Source organism: Gopherus evgoodei, chromosome 19 (assembly GCF_007399415.2).
Source record: "Gopherus evgoodei ecotype Sinaloan lineage chromosome 19, rGopEvg1_v1.p, whole genome shotgun sequence".
Classification (NCBI taxonomy): domain Eukaryota; kingdom Metazoa; phylum Chordata; order Testudines; family Testudinidae; genus Gopherus; species Gopherus evgoodei.
This window is the reverse complement of record NC_044340.1, coordinates 690,851-715,116: the sequence shown is the minus strand read 5'-3', so window position 1 is coordinate 715,116 and position 24,266 is coordinate 690,851. Positions and strand designations below refer to the sequence as shown.

Below are 24,266 nucleotides of genomic sequence, written 5' to 3'. Positions count from 1 at the left end.
CCTATTCTAGCTGCTTCTTGGCACATTTTAAAAAATGTTATCAAAGAGACTATCCCTTTGACCAATAAGCAACATCTGTTATAACAACCCAGGTGTCTGATTTCCCAATGCCCCATAGCCAGTGAAAGCAAATACGGAGCGAACAACAAAGGGAACCTCTTGAGGGGTCATATGAAGGCATGCGGGGGAATGAGCCCTGATAACTGGCAGGGAGCGAGTTGCACCCCATGAGGCTTACCACAGCAAAGGAACAAAGGGAGAGCCCCAAAAGCAACTGGCATCAGAGCACATACCTATTCATAATCATCAGTGTCTCCTTTCTTTGAGGCCACAGTTGGATAGGGCTGAGGTGATGAACAGATTCCATCCATGTCCTTTTTGAGCCACCATTTGAGCCTGCTAATAGGTTGCCTGAATGGTTTTATATACCACAGTCTCCTTAGACATCCAAGGCCTCATGCCTACTGGGACCCGTATTAAAGCAGGTTGTGTGCTGTCATCCATTCCAGGAACACTCAGGGGCAGGGAGCATCAGCAGTGGAGAGTAATTCATTAAGCAGAATTAATGTTTGGGCCGCAAACAGGGGGTGTGTTTCTGATAGCAAAGGGAGGGAAAAGCCCCTTTGGATTTCTGGGGTGGTTGTGGCTTTGCAGTGACATCACAGAACTGGATTTCACTCTTCCCTTTCTCTGTGGTCTGTCTGGTTTTACTTGACATCTCTCTTTCTTTTGTCTCCATCCAGGGCAGCGATGCCGATGCAGTGGACAAGAACAAATGCTGCACGCTATGTAACATGTCCTTCACCTCAGCAGTGGTGGCTGAGTCACATTACCAGGGCAAAATCCATGCCAAAAGGTTAAAACTGTTGCTAGGTGAACAGCCAGCACTAAAGGCCACAGGTAGGTCCAAAGACAATGAATATGAGGAGACATTAAAAAGCAGAATCTTCTGTCCATTCAGATTTATGACTATTCACTGCACCAAAGCAGGACTGGGGGGCACTGCAGCTCTAATGACTCTGCCGATTCAGAAAGTAAAGAGATAGCTAACTAATAAAGATCAGCAGAAGCAGCTATTCATTTTTCTTGCTGTCATAATAACCTTTAAAAGAAACCCTGCTGATGCCATTATTGCCTGTATGGTTCACACAGATTAGTGGTTTATCAGGCAGCATTGGCTGTTATCTCTGCTTCCATGTTTCTGAAAATCATCTGTACATTGGAAAACAATGTCTCCTCCAGGCATGTATAACCAATGTCAAGACTCACTTTCATTATCAGAAATTACTTGACAACTCAGCTAATATGTTTAATAACCCCTTAAAGTTACTGCACAGGGCAGAATATAATCTTCTCTCACTGTAGAGGAAAATCTAGACTTTAAAACATTTTGGATCATTGGCCTCTTGATTTTTGCATACATGACATTCATGCCATTCTCTGCAGTGATTCCAATAATGCAGGCCCATTAACTTTTACATTTAAAAATGGCAAATGTTGGAATCAGATAATTTAGCCACCTTGTTGTTTTGCCTAGCCATAAAATCCTTTCCGCTTCTAACATTCTGTGAACCTGAACTTCCACTGCAGTTCAATCTGGACAGAGGATCTGGATACTAAACGGACATTAAAATTGGGCTGTAATCCTACAGATAGGTGCAATGTATTTCACTGTTACTACCAGTGGCAATTCTTTTAGAAAGGAATTTAAATGTAGCTGTGCATCTTATATCCCTGTCTAATGAGTCGCGTGTAAATTGTAGGTATAATTAAATAAGGTTTTTCTTGCTTTACAGACTGTAGATGGTGAAGTATTAAATAGCACTTGTCTTTTATCCTCTTCCTTGTTGTGCTTAAGAATTGTCACTCCCTTTATCTTGGGGAATAGCAGGGAATCAATTTAAACCATGGCGCTTACTCATTGTTTTAATTAAAGAATATCTTCCTGAAGGGAATCATTACAGGTCATCATCAGTTAAATTACAGAAATATAATAGAAACAGTGGGCATTTGGTGACCAACTGGTGCAGCTTTCTGTTAGAAGACACTATGGGTAAAATTTTCAAAAGCACCTAAGTGCTCCAGAGACTAAGTCCAATTCATTTTCAATAGGATTTAGGCTCCAAAGTAATTTAAGTGCTTTTGAAAATTTTGCCCTAAGTGGTTTGGGGCGTGTAGTGGGGCGGCTGCCCCACTCCTGCAGAACAGGGGTTAAAAGCAGCCAAGCTAGGCTGATTGGGGAAACAGCCACAGGTGTGGCTGTCTTAATCAGGCCACAGCTGACCTGGATAAAAGGGCTGTGGGGCCAGGAGACAAGGGAGTCTCACTTTAGCCCTGGAGTGGGAAGGGCTAGCTGTCTGGGAGCAAGGGACCTGAGGCAGAGCAGTGCTGGGGAAGGGAAAAGGCCTTGTTGAAGGCCTATGAAGGTACTGGGGCTGCAGAGGGGCAGCCTGGTGATAGACAAAGGCAGTAAGTCCTACCCCCTTGCCGATGATGAGTGGCCATTACAAACTGCAATCTGCCCCAGGGAAAGGGGACTGGATGACAACTGTCAGTAGCCACTGAGGCAAGGTAGGTTTAGAGGGGTGGGGGTTCCCCTGGGAGAGGAGACTCAGAGTGGAGGTTCTGCAGAGGCACATGGGGCCCTGAGGCAAGCGAGACATCAGCCAGCAGAGGGTGCTCCAAGTTCTGGATGAGCTAATTCCCAAGAAGACCAGTAGGAGGTGCTGCGCCGGTGAGTCGTCTCTTCGCTGCAGGACCCAAATATGGGAACTCAGACTGGGCATGGAAGTTATTTGCAACCTTGTTACGTTTCTGCCCAACCTTTGGGTGCCGCGGTGCCCATGGCTTCTAACCCTTACCAATGCTAAGAGAACCAATATGAGATGGCATCATGACTCAATTTAAAGTTGCTTTCTTGCATGGAAGGCCAGTATCAGGTCTTTGTCCTCAGGACATGCATCGCAGGTGGACTCAGATTATGGGAAACATTAAGAAAGGCCCCCGTGGAAAGAATACCTTTGTTTATATATTTTAGACTGCGAGAATTTCTTTTTAAAGACTAAACTCCTTCGTAAGGAAAATGTTTGAACTTTCCAAGCTTCCCCAAGTTTGTTCTCCGGGATGTAGGTCTGAAGGGCTTGATCCAAAGCCCGTTGAGTTCAATGAACTTTGGATCAAGCCTCAAATGCCTGAGTGAATATCTGTTCTCTGAGCCATGTGGAGTGATTCACATGAAGGTCAACTGTTCAAATCCATAAGCTGTTTTCTGGCCAATGTGAAATTAGTTATTTATTATTTGTATTCCAGTAGCACCTAGGCATCCTTGTCATGGACCTGGTCCCTGTTATGCTAGGCATTGTACAAACACAGAACAAAAAGATGGCCCTTTCCCCAAAGAACGTCCAACTGATGTATAAGACAAAAAACAACAGCTGGAGACAGATGAGGAGAACAAGGAAACAACTTGACAATATTGGTCAGGATGATAGGCTATGGTCTCAGCTCACCAACTGCGTAATCATGATGTCTCTTCCGTTCCTAATGTACCATATGTTCCTATAAAAACCTGAAACCCCGACACCCATAAATTAATTGGCCCTACCTAGTCAAGGACTGAATGGACATGGAGACTGACATTACCTCTCCAGGCTGACGTTGCCTTGCCAGAATAGGGTAAGGGGTTGTGTCGTGGAAACTTGCAATGGTATTGTCCATGCTGCACCTCTCCTACATAAAGAGAAAATGTTACCCACAGCACTGTCTCAAGCAGTACTGTAAAGAGCCCTGATTTCACATTGTGTTTTCATTTAATTTTGTTAATCTGAATCAAGTGAGCTGAGTCTGTACTACATCTGCACCCCTTGCTGCATATCTGTATGTGTAATTGTCACGGAGGGTGGGGGAGTCCGGCCCTGCACCCCTCTTCCTGGGACCCACAGTGACTCTCGGCCAGCCAGTAAAACAGAAGGTTTATTGGACAACAGGAACACAGGTTACAGCAGAGCTTGCAGGCACAGTCAGGACCCCTCCACCGAGTCCTTCTGGGCTTTCAGGGTGCTTGGATCCTAGCTAGGATACCCTGAATTCCGCCCACACAGCCCCAAGCCCAAACTCAAACTGCTTCCCTCCTGCCACTCCCTTCCTTTGTCCCCTTCCCGGGCAAAGGTGTTGACCTTTCACCTCCCTTACCTAGCTCAGGTTACAGGCCCTGGCATCGTCCATCCCCTAAAGTCCTCCCCTGCTCTCCCACTCCCCACACAGACAGTCTCTACTGCATCACATCTCTCCCCCCTTCGAGACTGAACTGAGCGGGGTCACTCTGCCCAGTGACCTGGGGAAGTTCAGGGTCCCCTCTCCGGGACAACGCATCCGCTGTCAGGTTGGCACTTCCCTTCACATGGACCACGTCCATGTCATAGTCCTGCAGGAGCAGGCTCCACCTCAGGAGCTTGGCGTTGGCTCCTTTCATCTGGTGCAGCCAGGTGAGGGGAGAGTGGTCGGTGTACACGGTGAAGTGTCGCCCAAAGAGATATGGCTCTAGCTTCTTAAGGGCCCATACCATGGCCAGGCATTCCTTCTCAATGGCCGCGTAGCTTTGTTCCCGGGGTAGCAGCTTCTTACTCAGGTACACGATGGGGTGTCTCTCCCCCTTTTCATCCTCTTGCATTAACACCGCCCCCAGTCCCGTGTCTGAGGCATCGGTGAACACCATAAAGGGTTTGTCAAAATCTGGGTTTGCCAGAACTGGGCCACTAACCAGAGCCTCCTTCAGCGCCCGGAAAGCCTCCTGGCACTGCTCAGTCCAGATCACCTTGTCTGGCTTCCCCTTTTTGCACAGTTCAGTGATGGGGCCAGCTATGGCACTAAAGTGGGGCACAAACCTTCGATAGTACCCCGCCATCCCAATAAAGGCCTGGACCTGCTTTTTGGTTTGGGGGACAGGCCAGTCTCTGATTACCTCCACCTTGGCTGGTTCCGGCTTCAGGCAGCCGCTCCCCACCCGATGGCCCAGGTAAGATACTTCAGCCATTCCCACCTTGCACTTCTCGGCCTTTACTGTTAACCCAGCCTTTCAGAGTCGGTCCAGGACTTGTTTAACCTGGGACATGTGGTCCTCCCAGGTCTGGCTGAAGACGCAGATGTCGTCAATATACGCCACGGCAAAACTCTCCATCCCCCTCAGTAGCTGATCCACCAGGCGCTGGAAGGTGGCCGGCGCTCCCTTGAGGCCGAAGGGCAGGGTCAGAAACTCATAGAGCCCCAGAGGGGTGATAAAGGCCGATTTCAGCCTGGCATCTGCGTCCAGCGGCACTTGCCAGTAGCCTTTGGTAAGATCCATGGTGGTGAGGTACCGAGCACCTCCCAGCTTGTCTAGGAGCTCGTCAGGCCTGGGCATAGGGTAGGCATCAGATACGGTGATGGCATTGAGCTTTCGATAGTCCACACAGAACCGGATTGACCCATCCTTCTTGGGGACCAGCACCACTGGCGAGGCCCAAGGGCTGGAGGACGGCTGGATCACCCCCAAAGCCAGCATGTCCCTGACCTCTCTTTCAAGATCCTGGGCAGTTTTACCAGTGACCCGAAAAGGGGAGCATCTTATAGGGGGATGTGACCCGGTCTCCACCCGGTGGACAGTCAAATTAGTGCGTCCAGGCTGGTTGGAAAACAGCTGTCGGTATAGATGCAGCACCCCCCTGATCTCAGCATGCTGGCCCGGGGTCAGCTGATCAGAGAGGGGAATCGCCTCCACCGGGGAACCCGCTTTGGTCCCAGGGAATAGATCTACTAAGGGGTCATCTCCCTGCCCCTCCCAATGTCCACACACGGCCAACACCACATTCCCCCTGTCATAGTATGGTTTCATCATGTTCACATGGTACACCCGACGGTGATGTGCCCGGTTTGACAGCTCCACCACATAGTTTACCTCATTCAGTTGCTTGATAACCTTGAAGGGCCCTTCCCAGGCGGCCTGGAGTTTGTTTCTCCTCACGGGGATGAGAACCATCACCTGATCTCCGGGGGCGAAGGCACGGGCCCGTGCCGTGCGGTCATACCAGACCTTCTGCCTCCTCTGGGCTCGGGCCAGATTCTCCCTGGCCAGGCCCATGAGCTCGGCCAGTCTTTCCCGGAAGGTCAGGACATACTCCACCACTGACTCTCCCTCGGGAGAGGCCTTCCCCTCCCATTCATCCCTCATCAGGTCTAGGGGCCCCTTTACCCGCCTTCCATACAACAGTTCGAAAGGTGAAAACCTGGTAGATTCCTGGGGTACCTCCCTGTACGCAAACAGCAGGTGAGGTAAGTACTTGTCCCAATCTTGCGGATGCTGGTTCATAAATGTTTTTAGCATCCTCTTCAGCGTCCCGTTGAACCTTTCTACCAGCCCATTGGACTGGGGGTGATACGCTGAGGCCCAGTTGTGCTGGACCCCACATTTCTGCCATAAGGACCGGAGCAGGGCCGACATGAAGTTGGACCCCTGGTCCGTTAAGACCTCCTTGGGGAACCCCACCCAGCTGAAAATTGTCAGCAGCGCATCTGCCACTGTGTCTGCTTCGATAGAGGACAAGGCCACCGCCTCGGGGTAGCGAGTGGCAAAATCCACCACCACCAGGATGTATTTCTTCCCTGACCGGGTCGTCTTGCTGAGGGGTCCCACTATGTCCACGGCCACCTTCTGGAAAGGTTCTTCTATGATGGGTAAAGGCCTCAAAGCTGCTTTCCCCTTGTCCCGGGCCTTCCCCACTCTCTGGCAGGGGTCACAGGATTGGCAGTACTGTCGGACATGGGTAAAGACCCCAGGCCAGTAAAAGTTCTGTAGCAGCCTCTGCCTGGTGCGCCGGATTCCCTGGTGCCCTGCGAGAGGGATGTCATGGGCCAGGTACAACAGCTTGTGACGAAACTTCTGGGGAACCACCAGCTGCCTGCTGATCCCCCATGACTCTACTTCCCCTGGGGGAGCCCATTCTCGGTACAGGAACCCCTTCTCCCACAGGAACCTCTCCTTGCAACCTCTCCTCATGGTCTGTACCGCACTAAGGTCAGCCCGGTCCCGGTGCTTCCGCAAGGAGGGATCTTTCTGCAACTCGGCCTGGAACTCAGCAGCTGGGACAGGAATGGGGACCGGCTCTGTCTTGCTGGCTGGGTCTGAGGCCGCAGCCTCTCTGCACCGTGCCCCTGGGCGTTCCCCGCTCCCTGAGTTAGGGTCCTGCACCTCAGGTCGAGTACCTTCCCCGTTGTCGGGGAGCAGTGCCATTTGCCGACTCTGACTACGAGTCACGACCAGGGCACTCTGGGTGTTACTAGGCCAGTCCTCAAGGTCCCCTCCCATTAACACGTCAGTGGGCAAATATTGGTGTACCCCCACATCCTTGGGGCCCTCCTTGGCCCCCCATTTCAGGTGTACCCTTGCCACAGGTACCTTGAATGGGGTCCCGCCCACGCCCATCAGGGTCAGGTAGGTGTCAGTCACCATCCGATCTGAGGCCACCACCTCGGGCCGGGCCAGTGTCACCTCTGCGCCCGTGTCCCAGTACCCAGTGACCTTCCTCCCATCCACTTCCAGGGAAACAATGCACTCTTTCCGGAGGGGCAGCCCCGCGCCCACCCGGTAAACCAAAAACCCGGAACCTGGAGCATCCACAGGTGGTATGTTGCCAACCCCCCTTTCCTGGGAATGTAGCCCCTCCTCCGATTGGGTTTTTACCCAGTCCACCCTCTGCGGGTTGGGTCTGCTTGGTCTGTCCCTGAGCTTGGGGCACTGGGCCCGTATGTGACCTCGTTGGCCACAGCGATAGCAACCCATGTCTCGTGGGTCCCCTTGAGTGGGTCGGAGGGACCTGCCGCTGGATGTTCCCCTTTTGGGGGGGTTCTCCATAGGCCCCCTTTGGGAGGTCCCATGATGACTCTCTCTCTGCGTTGAGGCAGGCCTGCTCCTTCGAGACTGCTCCCTGCCATCCCCTGCCCGACTGTCCACAAATTGGTCGGCCAGCTGGCCTGCATGCTGCGGGTTCTCCGGCTTCTGGTCCATCAACCACAGCCTCAGGTCAGATGGGCACTGCTCGTACAGGTGCTCCAGTATGAATAGGTCAAGCAGGTCCTCTTTAGTTTGGGCCCCAGCTGTCCACTTGCGGGCATACCCCTGCGCCCGGTTGACCAGTTGTAGGTATGTGACTTCATGGGTTTTACGCTGGCTCCGGAACTTTTTCCGATACATCTCAGGAGTCAGCCCAAACTAGCGGAGCAGGGCCTGTTTGAACAGTTCGTAGTCTCCTGCCTCCGCCCCTTTCAGTCGGCTGTACACCTCCACGGCTGTGGGGTCCAGTAAGGGGGTGAGAACTGCGATCCTGTCTGCAGGGTCAACCCTGTGCAGCTCGCAGGCATTCTCAAAGGCTGTCAGGAAGGTATCTATGTCCTCCCCCTCCTTACGCCGGGGCAGCAAGTGCTTATCAAAGCTCTTTGTAGGCTTGGGTCCCCCCTCACTCACCGCAGCCGGAGCCTCACTGCTCCTCAGCCGGGCCAGGTCCAGCTCATGTTTACGCTGTTTCTCCTTCTCCTCCCACTCACGCTGGCGCTGGTTCTCCTCATGTTTACGCTGGTTCTCCTCATGTTCACGCTGTTTCGCCTTCTCCTCCAGCTCTCGCCTCTTTAACTCGAGCTCTTCCCGTCTCAGCTCCCTTTCATATTCCAGCCGCATCCGCTCCACGGATACCGAGCGTTGCTGGGAGGATCCCCTGCTGGGGGGTGAGCTTCGCCGGGAGGCTCCCCTGCTGGCCAGGAGTGTCACGGTGCCCTCGGTATACACTGGGCTCCTCCCCGCCCTTCCCCTAGGCCTAGGAAGGGGGGGTCTCGGGAAGCCCTCGTCCACCGGCTGACCACTCCCAGCGGGGACAGACACTGGTGCCTGCGCTGCATCTGCTCAGCTGCTTCCCTCAGAGACAGGGCTCCGTTCATTCATGCGGTCTCCCTCCTCCAGCTGGGCAATCAGCTGGTCCTTCCTGAGCCTCCCTGGGTGCAGCCCCCTCTGCTTGCACAGCTCCACCAGGTCGCACTTGCGCCGCTTGGCATACATCTTCCTGCTGGCCACTCACAGGCCGGGGTGCTCGCCGCTCCCCACGGTTTCCAGGGGGACCCCTAGTGCACCAGCCCTTCGTGAGGTCACCACCTCTCTGCCAGGGTCAAGCTGCAGACTCCTCCGCCCCTGGGACTGCTCGCTGCAATCCCCCGGGGGACCCTGTTACTGCAAAGTCCTTCTCACTGGGCACACACTCCCAGGGGTTAATCACCCCTTCGTTTTACTGCTCCCCAGTCACTTACTGCAGGAAGCGCCGTCCACGGGGTGCAGTATATCCCGCCGCTGCCACCAGTTGTCACGGAGGGTGGGGGAGTCCGGGCCTGCACCCCTCTTCCTGGGACCCACAGTGACTCTCGGCCAGCCAGTAAAACAGAAGGTTTATTGGACAACAGGAACACAGGTTACAGCAGAGCTTGCAGGCACAGTCAGGACCCCTCCACCAAGTCCTTCTGGGCTTTCAGGGTGCTTGGATCCTAGCTAGGATACCCTGAATTCCGCCCACACAGCCCCAAGCCCAAACTCAAACTGCTTCCCTCCTGCCACTCCCTTCCTTTGTCCCCTTCCTGGGCAAAGGTGTTGACCTTTCCCCTCTCTTACCTAGCTCAGGTTACAGGCCCTGGCACCGTCCATCCCCTAAAGTCCTCCCCTGCTCTCCCACTCCCCACACAGACAGTCCCTACTGCATCACAGTAATGAGCTCTTCAGCTGTAGTAATCACTCAGAAAGAATAACTCAAGTATTCATTAAGTCTTCTAGATACTTGATCTGATGAATCTAAGCAATAGGAATATATTAATCTGCAGTGGCCATCCTTCTCCAGGAGTTCTCAAGCACTCCCCTTTAAATACAGCTTTTATGAGGGCTCCCTGCAGAACCAGTTTCTTTTGAGATTTCTCTGCTGGAATGGAGACCAGCTCCTTTGTGCTCCATGTAACAGAGGATCTCTCTCATACTCCAGATTGCTGCTTCAAAGATTCTGCTTTCGAGAGTCCTAGGAGTCACGTACAGACAGCTGTCAGTGTAGCAGTTGCTGTTTTTGAAGTAGCATCTCAAGGCCTATTTGCCGAGGATTACTCACATTGCATTAACAAATGTGATTTCAGTGCAGGCTTATACAAAAATCTGCTGGTAACTGTGTGCTCTATGGGGTGGGTGGCCCCAGGTTCTAGGGCACAAATACATAACTGAGATTTGTCCCTGGAGTTTTCCTAGAACATCTCCAGGAATAGCCCCCCAGAGACTTTTTTCTCTATTTTTATGGAAGATTTAAATGGTTACAGGAAGACTTAAACTACGCACATCTCAACCTTCCTATTGAAACTGCTACCTCTGACTCTGGTGGTGGAACTACCGGTTCCAGAAACCTGTATTCTGCTCCTTTTTCTAGACTGTAGGTCCCTTTTATTCAGTGATACTTTGAGTGTCCTCCAAGGCTGAGAGACCACTCCAGGCTCCAGTGGCTCTTTCCATCTATTCTGTCTCAGGATGAATCTTAGTGTTTTGTGAGAGAAAAAAATAAAGTGCAAAATAACATTTAATAGTAGGATTATTTTAATCCCCTCAGAAGTAAATCATTGGCTTGTAGCAATTCAAGCAGCTATCATTCTCTAAACAAAAGAGCTCAGGCTGCAGATTGAATCAGCACATATGCTCATTAGACCAGTGGTTTTCAGCCAGGGGTCTACGCAAGGGGTATGCCGAGGCCTTCCAGGGGTACTCAGCTCATCTAGATGAGTGTTTCTCAGCCTGCGGGTTGCAGCCCCCAGGTGGGTCACGGGCCAGGTTTAGGGGGAATTGCAAGAGCAGGGCTGTCACTGGCGGTGGCAAGCAGGGCAATTACCTGGGGCCCCATACCACAGGAGGCCCCACAAAGCTAAGTTACATGCTTCGGCCCTGCTGCCTGGGGCTTGGGCTTCAGACAAGGCTCACAAGTGAAAAGCAGGCTGAGGTATCACTCTGAAATGTAAGTACAATATTTATATTGAAATCGATGTATTTGATAATTATATGGTAAAAATGAGAAAGAAAGAAAGTTTTCAGTAATAGCATGCTCTTGACACTTCTGTATTTTTATGTCTGATTTGTAAGCAAGTAGTTTTTAAGTGAGGTGAAACTTGAAATCAGACTCCTGAAAGGGGTGTGGTAGCCTGGAAAGGTTGAGACCCACTGCATTAGAGTCTCCGCCAAAGAGAGAAGATGTGAATGAATGAAACCCAAATCCCACAACTGCACATATCTGCACAGCCCAGTCATTGATTTGTGGGGGGAAACATCAAATACAAACCCTTTCAAAGTATAATGTTGTTAAGAAGAGATATAAAACATACAATTTTAGAAGTGTTGAGCACCTGCAGGCCCCGTTGACTTCAGCTGGCATTGTAGCGGCCCACCCTTCCCGATCTCAGATTGGCGAGCAGAGCCAGTGCTCTTGCAAGTCTAAAACACCAAGTATTTTCCTTTGGTCACCCATCTAACTATTATTCAGGCCCAAATCTGCTTAGCCTTAAAAATTCATCAACGTTAGCACTCTTCAGACCAGTAAGAGTACTAGTTTGTATGTGTCAGTTGCTTCTCCTTCACTTTCATCCTACTGTGACTCAGACATTCATCCCCAGATGAATATAAACATGGAAAATCAAAAAAGTGTGCTGAACAGAACTCTCTCAAGTTTAAAAACTGCAAGTTCTTTAGAGGGCATATAAACAGAGGGGTTAAAAGAGACTGCAGCGTTAAACTTCGCCCATGAGATTGATGAAATCTTTTTGTCTGCAAAGTTAGGAACTAAAGGGATGGCAATGCACAGTGCAGGATATACATATGAAAACATTTGCAGTCACCTGGAGCACACCATAATATCTGCTGCTATAGGGACTGTCTCTTCTAAAAGCAGTATGTTGAAATGTACTATAGGAACAAAATACCAAGGGAGATGGTGGATTCTCCAGCTCTTGATGTCTTCAAATCACGACTGGATGCCTGTCTGGTAGATATGTTGTAGTCAAACACAGGTTAATTCGTTCGGTACTGAAGTACTTGCATAAAATTCTTTGTCTGTGTTATACAGGAGGTCAGATTAGATGATCACAATGCCTTAACATTTATGAATCTATTCATAATGTTCTAATTCTTTGTTTTAACATGCAGATGTATTGTGTGCATTTGTTCATGCTGGAGTCAGGTGTACTGTGAGACTGAACTTTTAGCATGAAAGTCATTTTTAATTCATAGGACAAAAGAAGTTAGAATTCAAAATCTCCACAAACAGGTAAACTGTTCATAGTCCCCTCATTAAGAAATGCTCCAAAAATTATGAAACTTCCCAAAAAAAATTCATTTGAGCTGAAATTAAGCAATCTTACTTTTTACTTTTTGTCCTACTGAGAGGGCCATTGTATGTAAATATCTATAATGAGAATTTAATTAGCACTGTTGATATGCTTGAGAGACAAAAGAATTTATAAACTATATCTGGCTGTTCATAAGTCATTTCAGACATGGAGTCACCTCTGGATTGAAGGTAGCAGCTGTTTAAATCATTTAGTAACACCAACAAAGTTTAGAGGCAAAAATTAAGAATAATGTGTGCAACTGAAACTTCAGGGAAATTTACAGAGATATAATTCAGAGCTGGTTGAAAACAGCAGAAATTCATCAATAAAAATAGAATTGAAAAAGTGTGTACTGTTTCACCAAAATCTGAATTTTTTCTACCAGCTCTGCTGCCAAAGTTCTGTTCCTCATCACCTGATGTGAACATGGGCTGGAACACCAAATGTAATACCCCTGCTCTTGCAAAAATTATCTTGGGAGCTTTAATGATCAGAAGCTCTGTTTGATGACTTTTCTGAAAGAGAGCTCCCCCAGAAGCATACCTGACCTTTTGGGTCCATACTGACTCAGAGGGAAAAGTGCCATCTACTATATTCTAACACACACTTCTAGTCTTTGTTTTTGTCCCCATCCCACCTCCCACGGACTTCTCCCATCCAAGTACTTGCCCATCTTGAGTCTGTGAATCTGACATACCTATGAGTCTGAGTACTTTTCCCTGTAAACGAGGTACTGTTGGCACCCAGCTTGTTTTCTTCACTGCTGGGTAACACCGCTGAGAGGGGTTTAGTCCTTTTGCATGGATTTTCATGCTAGATCCAGCTACCGGAGAACACTTGTGGGAGAGAAGTGGGTCTTGGCACTGTCAGGCCTGGTCTACACTACGTGTTTAAACCGATTTTAGCAGCATTAAACCGATTTAACGCTGTACTCATCCACACAACGAGGCCCTTTATATCGATATAAAGGGCTCTTTAAATCAGTTTCTGTACTCCTCCCCAACGAGAGGAGTAGCGCTAAAATCGGTATTACCATATCGAATTAGGGTTACTGTGGCCGAAAATCAACGGTATTGGCCTCCATGCAGTATCCCACAGTGCACCACTGTGACCGCTCTGGACAGCAATCTGAACTCGGATGCACTGGCCAGGCAGACAGGAAAAGCCCCGTGAACTTTTGAATTTCATTTCCTGTTTGGCCAGCATGGAGAGCTGATCAGCACAGGTGACCACGCAGAGCTCATCAGCACAGGTAACAATGCAGTCTCCTGAGAATCGAAAAAGAGCTCCAGCATGGACCGCATGGGAGGTGCTGGATCTGATCGCTGTATGGGGAGAGGATTCTGTGCTAACAGAACTCCATTCCAACAGACGAAATGAAAAAATATTTGAAAAAATTTCCAAGGCTATGATGGAGAAAGGCCACACCAGGGACTCAGTGCAGTGCAGAGTGAAAGTTAAGGAGCTCAGACAAGCCTACCAGAAAAGCAAAGAAGCAAACGGAAGGTCCTGGGCAGAGCCAAAAACATGCCACTTCTATGCTGAGCTGCATGCAGTTCTAGGGGGGTCCACCACCACTACCCCACCCCTGTCCCTGGATTCCGAGGTGGAGGTGGTAACCTCAGCCATGGCTGAGGATTCTGTGGATGGGGAAGATGATGAGGAGGAAGAGGACGAGCTTGCAGAGAGCACAGAGCACTCTGTTAGCCCCAACAGCCAGGAGCTTTTTCTCACCAGATGGAATTACCCTCCCAGCCCTCCCAAGCCACTAGCCCAGACAGTGAAGCCATGGAAGCGACCTCTGGTGAGTGTACCTTTGTAAATATAAAACATGGTTTAAAAGCAAGAGTTTTTTAATGATTGATTCGCCCTGAGGACTTGGGATGCATTCGCGGCCAGTACAGTTATTGGAAAAGTGTGTTAACATGTCTGGGGATAGAGCGGAAATCCTCCAGGGACATCTCCATGAAGCGCTCCTGGAGGTACTCCAAAAGCCTTTGCAGAAGGTTTCTGGGCAAGGCAGACTTATTCCATCCACCATGGTAGGACACTTTACCATGCCATGCATGTAGCAAGTAATCGGGTATCATTGCATGACAAAACCTAGCTGTGTATGATCCCGGTGATTGCTAGCATTCAAGAAACATCCATTCTTTATCTCGCTGTGTTATCCTCAGGAGAGTGATACCATTCATGGTAGCCTGGTTGAAATTCAGGAATTTAAGTAAGGGGACAGAGATGGCCATTCCTACTGGGCTGTTTGCCTGTTGCTTAAAAGAAATCCTTCCTTGCACGTAGCCAAGCGGGGGGAGGGGAGGAGGGGAATAGCGCTGAGCTTTTTCGCGTTTGGCTATCAGGGATCTTCCCTGCTACCAGCCACGTGGTAGGGAGGGGAAGGGGGGTGATTAGCAGTGATCTTCCATGATACGCAGTGGGGGGAGGGTAAAGCGATCATCCGACAGAATTGGAGGGGGTGGTGGTTTCTGCTGCTGCATGTTAACAGGAAAGAAGCATCACTGGATGGGATTTGCTTGGTATTTGGGAAAGGAGGGCACTGTGTATATGAAGGCTGCAGAAGCCGAAACACAATGGCTTACCATGGCCACATGCAAGCTGAATTCTGATACCCGGGCCTGCGTCTGTGAGATCTGTAACACCAGAGCCGCAGGCACTCAATATTAAGATGCAAAATGCGACCTTGTAGTGAAATCACATGTGCTATGTAAGGTGAATAGTGTTGTTCACTGTGAAAGAGTATAACCATTGTTCTGTAAAATGTATCTTTTTAAATACTTCTCTCCCTTTTTTCCCTCCCTCATGCAGCTGCACATTTTTCAAGCCTCCCTACTCCATCCCGAAGGCTATCTCAGATAAGGTGGAGGAAAAAGAAGATGCAAGACGAAATGTTCTCGGAAATCATGGAAGTGACCCGAAATGAAAGAGCTCATCTGAATGAGTGGAAGGACGTGGTATCAAATTACAGGAAAGATGCCAATGAACATGAGGACAGGAGGGACCAACGTGAGGATAGGAGAGATGCTCCAGATGAGAGGTGGGGGCAGGAAGATCAGAGGTGTAGGCAGGAAGATCAGCAGTGATGGGATGCAATGCTGGGGCTGCTGCATGATCAAACTGACATCCTCCAACGTCTGGTGGAGCTTCAGGAAGAGCAGCGGGGTCACAGAATGCTGTTGCAGCCCCTGTGTAATCACCTTCACCACTCATCATGTTCTATGTCATCCTCACCCAGACGCGTAAGAACGCATGGGGGAAGGCTTCGTGCACCCACCCACTCCACTCCCGTGGATCCCCCAACCAAAAGGCTGTCATTACATTGAAATGTTTTTAGTGGCCTTTTCCTTCCATCCTATCCTCCTCCCAAACCACACCCGGGATACCTTGTCAGTTCTCTCCCTCTTTTTATAATGACTTTTTAATAAAGAATACATGATTTTTAAATGATAGTGACTTTATTTCCTTAAGCAAGCTGTAATCGAAGGGAGAAGGTGGGTTGCTTACAGGGACTGAGTCAATCAAGGGGGGGATGGGTTCATCAAAGGGGAAACAAACACAACAGTTACACCGTACCCTGGCCTGTGATGAAACTCATTTTCAAAGCTTCTCTGATGCGCACCGCTTCCTGGTGTGCTTTTCTAATCGCCCTGGTGTCTGGCTGCACGTAATCAGCAGCCAGGTGATTTGCCTCAGCCTCCCACCCCGCCATAAAGGTCTCCCCCTTACTCTCACAGAGATTGTGGATCACACAGCAAGCAGCAATAACAAAGGGGACATTGGTTTGGCTGAGGTCTGATCGAGTCAGTAATGTGCACCAGCGCGCCTTTAAATGGCCAAATGCACATTCTACCACCATTCTGCACTTGCTCAGCCTGTAGTTGAACAGCTCCTGACTACTGTCCAGGCTGCCTGTGTATGGCTTCATGAGCCATGGCATCAAGGGGTAGGCTGGGTCACCCAGGATAACTACAGGCATTTCAACATCCCCAACTGTTATTTTCTGGTCTGGGAAGTAATTCCCTTGCTTCAGCCATTTAAACAGAGTAGTGTTCCTGAAGATGCGAGCGTCATGAACCCTTCCTGGCCATCCCACGTGGATGTTGGTGAAATGTCCCTTGTGATCCACCAGTGCTTGCAGCACCTTTGAAGAGTACCCTTGCGGTTTACATACTGGGTGCCCTGGTGCTCCAGTGCCAAGATAGGGATGTGTGTTCCATCTGTCGCCCCACCACAGTTAGGGAATCCCATTGCAGCAAAGCCATCCACTATGATCTGTACGTTTCCCAAAGTCACAACCTTTCGTAGCAGCAGCAGCTTAATGATTGCTTTGGCTACTTGCATCACAGCAGCCCCCACAGTAGATTTTCCCACTCCAAATTGATTCCCGACTGACCGGTAGCTGTCTGGCATTGCAAGCTTCTAGAGGGCTTATTGCCACTCACTTCTCTACTGTGAGGGCTGGTCTCATCTTGGCAGCAAGTCACAAAGTTCCATGAAAGTGCCCTTACGCATGCAAAAGTTTCACAGCTACTGCGAATCGTCCCACACCTGCAAAACTATGCGGTCCCACCAGTCTGTGCTTGTTTCCCGGGCCCAAAATCAGCATTCAATGGCTAGAACCTGCCCCATTACCAGCAGGATCTCCAAAGCGCAGGGGCCCGCAGTTTGAGGGAATTCTGTGTCCATGTCCTCATCACTCTCGTTGCCGCGCTGCCGTAGCCGCCTCCTCCTCCTCGTCTGGATTTGCAGGTCCTGGTTCACCATAGACTGCACGAGAATGCGCGAGGTGTTTACAACGTCCACAATTGCGGTATTGATCTGAGCAGGGTCCATGCTTGCCGTGCTATGGCGTCTGCACAGTTTACCCATGAAAAAAGGCGCGAAACGGTTGTCTGCTGCTTTCATGGAGGGAGGGGTGAGGCTGTACCCAGAACCACCCGCGACAATGTTTTTTGCCCCATCAGGCACTGGGATCTCAACCCAGAATTCCAAGGGGCGGGGGAAACTGCGGGAACTATGGGATAGCTTCGGAATAGCTACCCACAGTGCAATGCTCCGGAAATTGACACTAGCCTCAGTACATGGACGCACACCGCCGAATTAATGTGCCTAGTGTGGCTGCGTGCACTCGACTTTATACAATCTGTTTTACAAAACCAGTTTATGTAAAATTGGAATAATCCTGTAGTGCAGATGTACCCTCAGGGTGGGGCCTGGAGAGGGGCCCTGGAGCCGGCTCAGAATGGCTCTTGGGTGGGTGACCTGGGAATGGTGACCTTTGCCTGGGAGAGAGGAACTGCTGTGTTGTAACCTTGTTTTGCTTTGGGAGGAAGTGCATTTATCAGGAGGCATCTGCAGATTGTGACATATCATGTGAATAAAAAGGTTTGCGTTTGCTACCGAGAGAGACAATGCTCCTTTTCATGGGTGAGTGAAGGGGGCAGTGAGACAGGCCCCCTGTTGTGGCGCAGCCTGTTCCGGGGTGGTACTTGAGGCAGAGGCTGCCATGCCCCAGGATTTTACTCTGAGGATTTCTCCCTAGAGCACCCAGAGCTCTCCCCAGTGACGTGGGCTCCTGTCCAGAAGGGAATAGGGGAATTTGCCTGGGGCTATTGTGCCAAACAAGTGGCCCTGGGCAGCAGTCGGGAGAATGGCCCTGCCAGCAGCTCCCCCCAAGGAGGCTGCTCTGGGCTACCCGGAGCAGAGCTGGGGTGGATTTACCCCAGCCAGTCCGAAGTTCCTTTCTGAACCCCCAGCACACAGTGTGAATGGATAAGATAGAATAAAATCAGTGAGTTGTATTAGCTTGAGAGTAAGGGTAGCTAGTGTTCCCATTTATTATTTGTACTGGAGAAGCACCTAAAAGCTGTAGTCAGGATTAGGGCTGCATTGTGCTAGGCAATCTTCAAGCGCACGGACTTTGCCCCAAAGAGCGAACAGTCTAAGACAAACAATGGATGTGGGAAGGGGAGACAGTTTTATTTAGCAGAACTACCCTTTATCTTGTTTCTAACTATACCAGAGAAACAATAGCTATACAGGGAATAGACAACACCATCACTTTGTGGAATGAAATAAATTGAACCAGAGTAAGTGGAAAGCTTGTTAGCCAATACAAAGAGGAGAATAAATGTCTCCACAGAAGAGTCAATTATATAATAATTTTGTTAACCCTAATGCCCAAAGGAGCTCATTTTGTTAATACTTTGTAGTGTATCGCTCTTGCCAACACATATGAGGTATCAGTCTAGGATATTTTTCTCTTCCTAAGTGCTTCCCTAATCAGGGCTTAGGAAGTAGGAGAACTGTGTTTCAGAATCAACTGTAATTCAGGTAATGAAAATCCAATACCTTTGCCATTGCCAATAAAAAATAATAGACTCTTATAAAACCCTGAAAATTGATAAGGTTGTAAGTAACATTAGAGGCAAGATACGATTTCCTTAAGGAAAGCTAATAGAGATCCTTTCACTTACTGGTCTGCTGAAATTTGCAACTTGTGTTAACACTCTTGAACCCTGGGGGAGATTACAGAGGGTTCAGGTCATAATTAGGTGTCTAAATATATCATTATTTTGCTCACTGAGGAACTTCGCAGACTCAAATAATGAAGTTGTTTCATCACTTTGTCACTCCTGACAGCTGCAATCTCATTAGAGCTAGAATAGCAGTGAAACCTTTTGATCAAAAGAAGAGCTCTCAAACTGATTTTTAGAGTGCACATTTTCCTACTTTTATCCCAAGATGCATATTTCCTGAGAGCATAGTTTTAAGTAACTATTCTGATATTAGACATTTTATTTAAAATCTAAAAATGGAAAACCACATTAAAAGAATATGTGAGCTAGGTGTGCATATTAAGTAATAATAAATGTTTATTCTGGCATTCCAACAGCATCACAATGTTTACCTTTTTATTGTAACTTATTTTTTCTTTTATCAGCTGTACTAAATTCAGCAGAGAGACCACAGCAAACACATGCTGCTTCTGTACTGCTTTAGGACTAATGATCTGTTTTTCTTTTCAAACCTTTTGAATTAGGATCACTTTTTCAAAAGTAGACTGCCTTCTGGTGACTTTAAAGAGGACTGAGGGGCTAATCCGGAAGGTTGACATGTCGATGGCACCTATTAATAGTGTATTAAGATCTTTGAGAGAGGGAATTGACTCCTGAATACTGTCTTTATTTGTGGCATTTTAAAATTCTTCTTTTTTTTTCTATTATTTTCTAAAACCAAACAAACTGAGAACAAGAATGTTCAGATGATTATAAACCTAACAATTTTGCTACCCTGAGAAATGTTTGGTTTTATACATGGAATGTCCATACATAAGGTTATATAGACTCATAGACTCAAAGGTCAGAAGGGACCATTATGATCATCTAGTCTGACCTCCTGCACAATGCAGGCCACAGAATCTTACCCATCCACTTCTATAACAAACCCCTAACCTACGTCTGAGTTATTGAAGTCTTCAAATTGTGGTTTGAAGACCTCAAGCTGCAGAGAATCCTCCAGCAAGTGACCCGTGCCCCACGCTGCAGAGGAAGGCAAAAAATCTCTAGGGCCTCTGCCAATCTGCCCTGGAGGAAAATTCCTTCCCGATCCCAAATATGGTGATCAGTTAAACTCTGAGCATGTGGGCAAGACTCACCTGCCAGCACCCAGGAAAGGATTCTCTGCAGTAGCTCAGATCCCATCCCATCCAACATCCCATCACAGACCACTGAGCATACTTACCTGCTGATAATCAAAGATCAGTTGCCAAAATTAATTGCCAAAATTAGGCTATCCCATCATACCATCCCTTCCATAAACTTATCAAGCTTTGTCTTAAAGCCAGGTATGTCTTTTGCCCCCACTACTGCCCTTGGAAGGCTATTCCAGAACTTCACTCCTCTAATGGTTAGAAACCTTCATCTAATTTCAAGTCTAAACTTCGTAGTGTCCAGTTTATACCCATTTGTTCTTGTGTCCACATTGGTGCTAAGTTTAAATAATTCCTCTCCCTCTCTAATATTAATCCCTCTGATATATTTATAAAGAGCAATCATATCCCCTCTCAACCTTCTTTAGCTTAGGCTAAACAAGCCAAGCTCTTTGAGTCTCCTGTCATAAGACAGTTTTCCATTCCTCGGATCATCCTAGTAGCCTGTCTCTGAACCTGTTCCAGTCTGAATTCATGCTTCTTAAATATGGGAGACCAGAACTGCACACAGTATTCCAGATGAGGTCTCACCATTGCCTTATGTAACGGTACTAACATCTCCTTATCTTTGCTGGAAATGCCTCGCCTGATGCATCCTAAAACTGCATTAGATTTTTTAACGGCCATATCACATTGGCAGCTCATAGTCATCCTGTGATCAACCAATACTCCGAGATCCTTCTCCTCCTCTGTTACTTCTAACTGATGTGTCCCCAATTTATAACTAAAATTCTTAGTATTAATCCCTAAATGCATGACCTTGCACTTTTCACTATTAAATTTCATCCTATTGTTAGGGACTCTAACCCAGACGGCAAAGTTCGTTGTCTGACCGCGAAAGAGACAGGCAACACCAGCAAGGTCCAATCAAAAGCTCTTTATTGGCAAGTGCACGCATCAATAGAGAGCAGCTCGTCTCCTGAGAGAACCAGCCTGCTCTTTGCATCTTAGTATAAGCCTATATAGACAGTTCCGTTGCGTCATAAATTATTCACTGGAGCAACCCACCCCCTTCTTCTAACAACTAGAAACTAGACACTTTAGGTATACATGTTTTACAGCATTAGGTGATTAACAATATCTTAGCAAGCACCAGACGTTAGGAATGTAGGGGAGTTAAAAAAGACAGAGAACTGAACCAAGGAGTGAAAACAGGAAGGCTGGGATTTCTTATCAGTTCTTCAAAGGAACTGTTCCTAACACAGCACAGTTGGTACTATACCAGGAATGCAGCCTCTCCCTTATCTCACTTTTTCCCAGCGCTTGTGAGACATGCTGCTGCCTCTCAGTGTTTTCCACTCAGGAATTACCCAAAAACCTCTGTTAGCCTGACTTTGGTCAGGTTGGCATACCTGGTTTTGTCTGCAATATCTTTATTCAGGCCTAACACTATTACTATTACTCCAGTTTACAAGGTCATCCAGATCTTCCTGTATGATATCCAGGTCCTTCTCTGTGTTAGCAATACCTCCCAGCTTTGTGTCATCCGCAAACTTTATTAGCACATTCCCACTTTTTGTGCCAAGGTCAGTAATAAAAAGGTTAAATAAGATTGGTCCCAAAACTGATCCCTGAGGAACTCCACTAATAACCTCCTTCCAGCCTGACAGTTAACCCTTCAGTACGACCCATTGTAGTCTCCCCTTTAACCAGTTTCTTATCCACCTTTCAATTTTCATATTGATCTCCATCTTTTCCAATTTGACTAATAATTCCCCATGTGAAACCATGTCAAATGCCTTACTGAAATCGAGGTAAATTAGATCTACTGCATTTCCTTTGTCTAAATAATCTGTTACCTTCTCAAAGAAGGAGATCAGGTTGGTTTGGCACGATCTACCTTTTGTAAAACCATGTTGTAATTTGTCTCAATTACCATTGACCTCAATGTCCTTAATTATTTTCTCCTTCAAAATTTTTTCCAAGACCTTACATACTACAGATGTCAAACTAACAGGCCTATTGTTACTCGGATCACTTTTTTTCCCTTTCTTAAAAATAGGAACTATGTTAGCAATTCTCCAGTCGTATGGTACAACCCCTGAGTTCAGTGATTCATTAAAAATTCTTGCTAATGGGCTTGCAATTTCATGTGCCAGTTCCTTTAATATTCTTGATGAAGATTATCTGGGCCCTCCGATTTTGTCCCTTTAAGCTGTTCGAGATTGGCTTCTACCTCGGATGTGGTAATATCTACCTCCATATCCTCATTCCCATTTGTCATCCTTCCATCATCCCTAAGCTCCTCATTAGCCTTATTAAAGACTGAGGCAAAGTATTTATTTAAGGTTATGCTCTTTGATTACTACTTTTGATTATTCTTCACCAGTATGTTTATATATAAGTAGCAGTTTTACTAAGAACATTTTAACAGGTAAAGTTTTATAATAAACCATGTAACTACAACTAAAAGAAGCTTTACTTTCTGAGCTGGTGTAATGCAGATAATTGAGGAACAGTTTCATGCTGCCTAAGCGCCCTAACATTTCTGTTTTAAGGGAAATAGTAGATTTCCAAGCCATACCATTCAGTTATGTAGAGCAGCAGTATTTGCAATGGAAGGTGCTAACAGCTGCTAATTCTTCTTTGTGTCAAATGTGGGGACTGTCTGTTTAAAGTTTTGGTATGATATGAATAGCGGTTGGGCTGGGAAAACTCCATGTCTGATTGTTTTCTTTTACAGAAACCACTCTGAGTTCACTAAAGCAGCCACATGCGGATAGTTCTCCTGTGGTATCTTCACCTCACCAAAGAAGAGACTCAGACAGGTATTGCCAGCTCTGTGCAGCCTGGTTCAATAACCCCATGATGGCACAACAACATTATGATGGCAAAAAGCACAAAAAGAATGCAGCCAGGGCCGACTTATTAGAACAACTAGGGAAGACATTGGATCTAGGAGAGCTGAGAGGTAAGAGCCTGTCTTGAACATAAAGCAACTATTCTTTTAGAAGGAGGATTTGGACCTTAGCGTCCAAAATATGGGGGTTAGCATGAAAACCTCCACGCTTAGTTACCAGCTTGGACCTGGTAAAGCTGCCACCACCCAAAAAATTAGAGTGTTTTGGGGCACTCTGGTCCCCCCAAAAACCTTCCCTGGGGACCCCAAGACCCAAATCCCTTGAGTCTCACAACAAAGGGAAGTAAACCTTTTCCCTTCCCCCCTCCAGGTGTTCCTGGAGAGATACACAGAAGCAAACTCCGTGAATCTAAACAGAGGGAGTCCACCCTCTCTATTTCCAGTCCTGAAAACACAAGCACTTCCCTCTTCATCCAGAGGGAATGTAAAGTCAGGCTAGTAAATCTAACACACACAGATTTCCCCCTGACTTCTTCCTCCCACCAATTCCCCGGTGAGTACAGACTCAATTCCCTGAAGTTCCTCACTAAAGAAAAACTGCAACAGGTCTTAAAAGAAAGCTTTATATAAAAAGAAAGAAAAATACATAAAAATGGTCTCTCTGTATTAAGGTGACAAATACAGGGTCAATTGCTTAAAAGAAATATGAATAAACAGCCTTATTCAAAAAGAATACAATTCAAAGGCCTCCAGCAACTATATTCATGTAAATACAAAAGAACATATGAATTCCTATCTGATCTTTGGTACTTACAACTGGGAAACAGAAGATTAGAAAGCAGGAAATAGAAAAAATCCTTCTCATAGCTGAGAGAGCATACAGGCAGAAGAAGCAAGAACAAAGAACTCACACACAAAGTTCCCTCCACCCAGATTTGAAAAAGTCTTGTTTCCTGATTGGTCCTCTGGTCAGGTGGTTCAGATTACTTCTTTCCAGGTGAAAGAGACGTTAACCCTTAGCTATCTGTTTATGACAAGGTTGTAATGTGTTTCCAGCTTAGTTTTTCTCTGTTCACCTTAGTCATTTCAATTAGCAGTTAGCAGATTCCAGCTTTGTCTGGTTGTAGAAGAAAAGGATGCAGTGTTTGGCTCATGATGCTCATATGCAGCTCTTCATAACATTCCTTTTTCTAGGATAGTTTATTAATGTAGTGTCTGAGCCTTAGGCCATAGCGCACAAGACAGTAAATACGTGTTTTAAAATCAGCACAGCTCAGTAATATGAATACTAATTTTTACCAATATAAAATTTTAAAACATTAGCTCAGG

General features: G+C 47.5%; 1 protein-coding gene across 7 annotated transcripts in view; it reads left to right on the top strand.

Moving 5' to 3' along the window:
- The window catches only part of ZMAT4 (zinc finger matrin-type 4), a 198,937-nt gene that overhangs the window by 118,422 nt on the left and 56,249 nt on the right, over nt 1–24,266 (top strand). For all 7 annotated transcript variants that reach the window (XR_003997244.1, XR_003997247.1, XR_003997245.1 and 4 more), the window contains 2 exons: nt 744–900; nt 22,821–23,048. Coding sequence is in view for 1 of the 7 variants with exons in the window: in XM_030538581.1 (XP_030394441.1) it covers nt 744–900; nt 22,821–23,048 (385 nt within the window). In the remaining 6 variants the exon portion in view is untranslated. The remainder of the gene's footprint in view (nt 1–743; nt 901–22,820; nt 23,049–24,266) is intronic.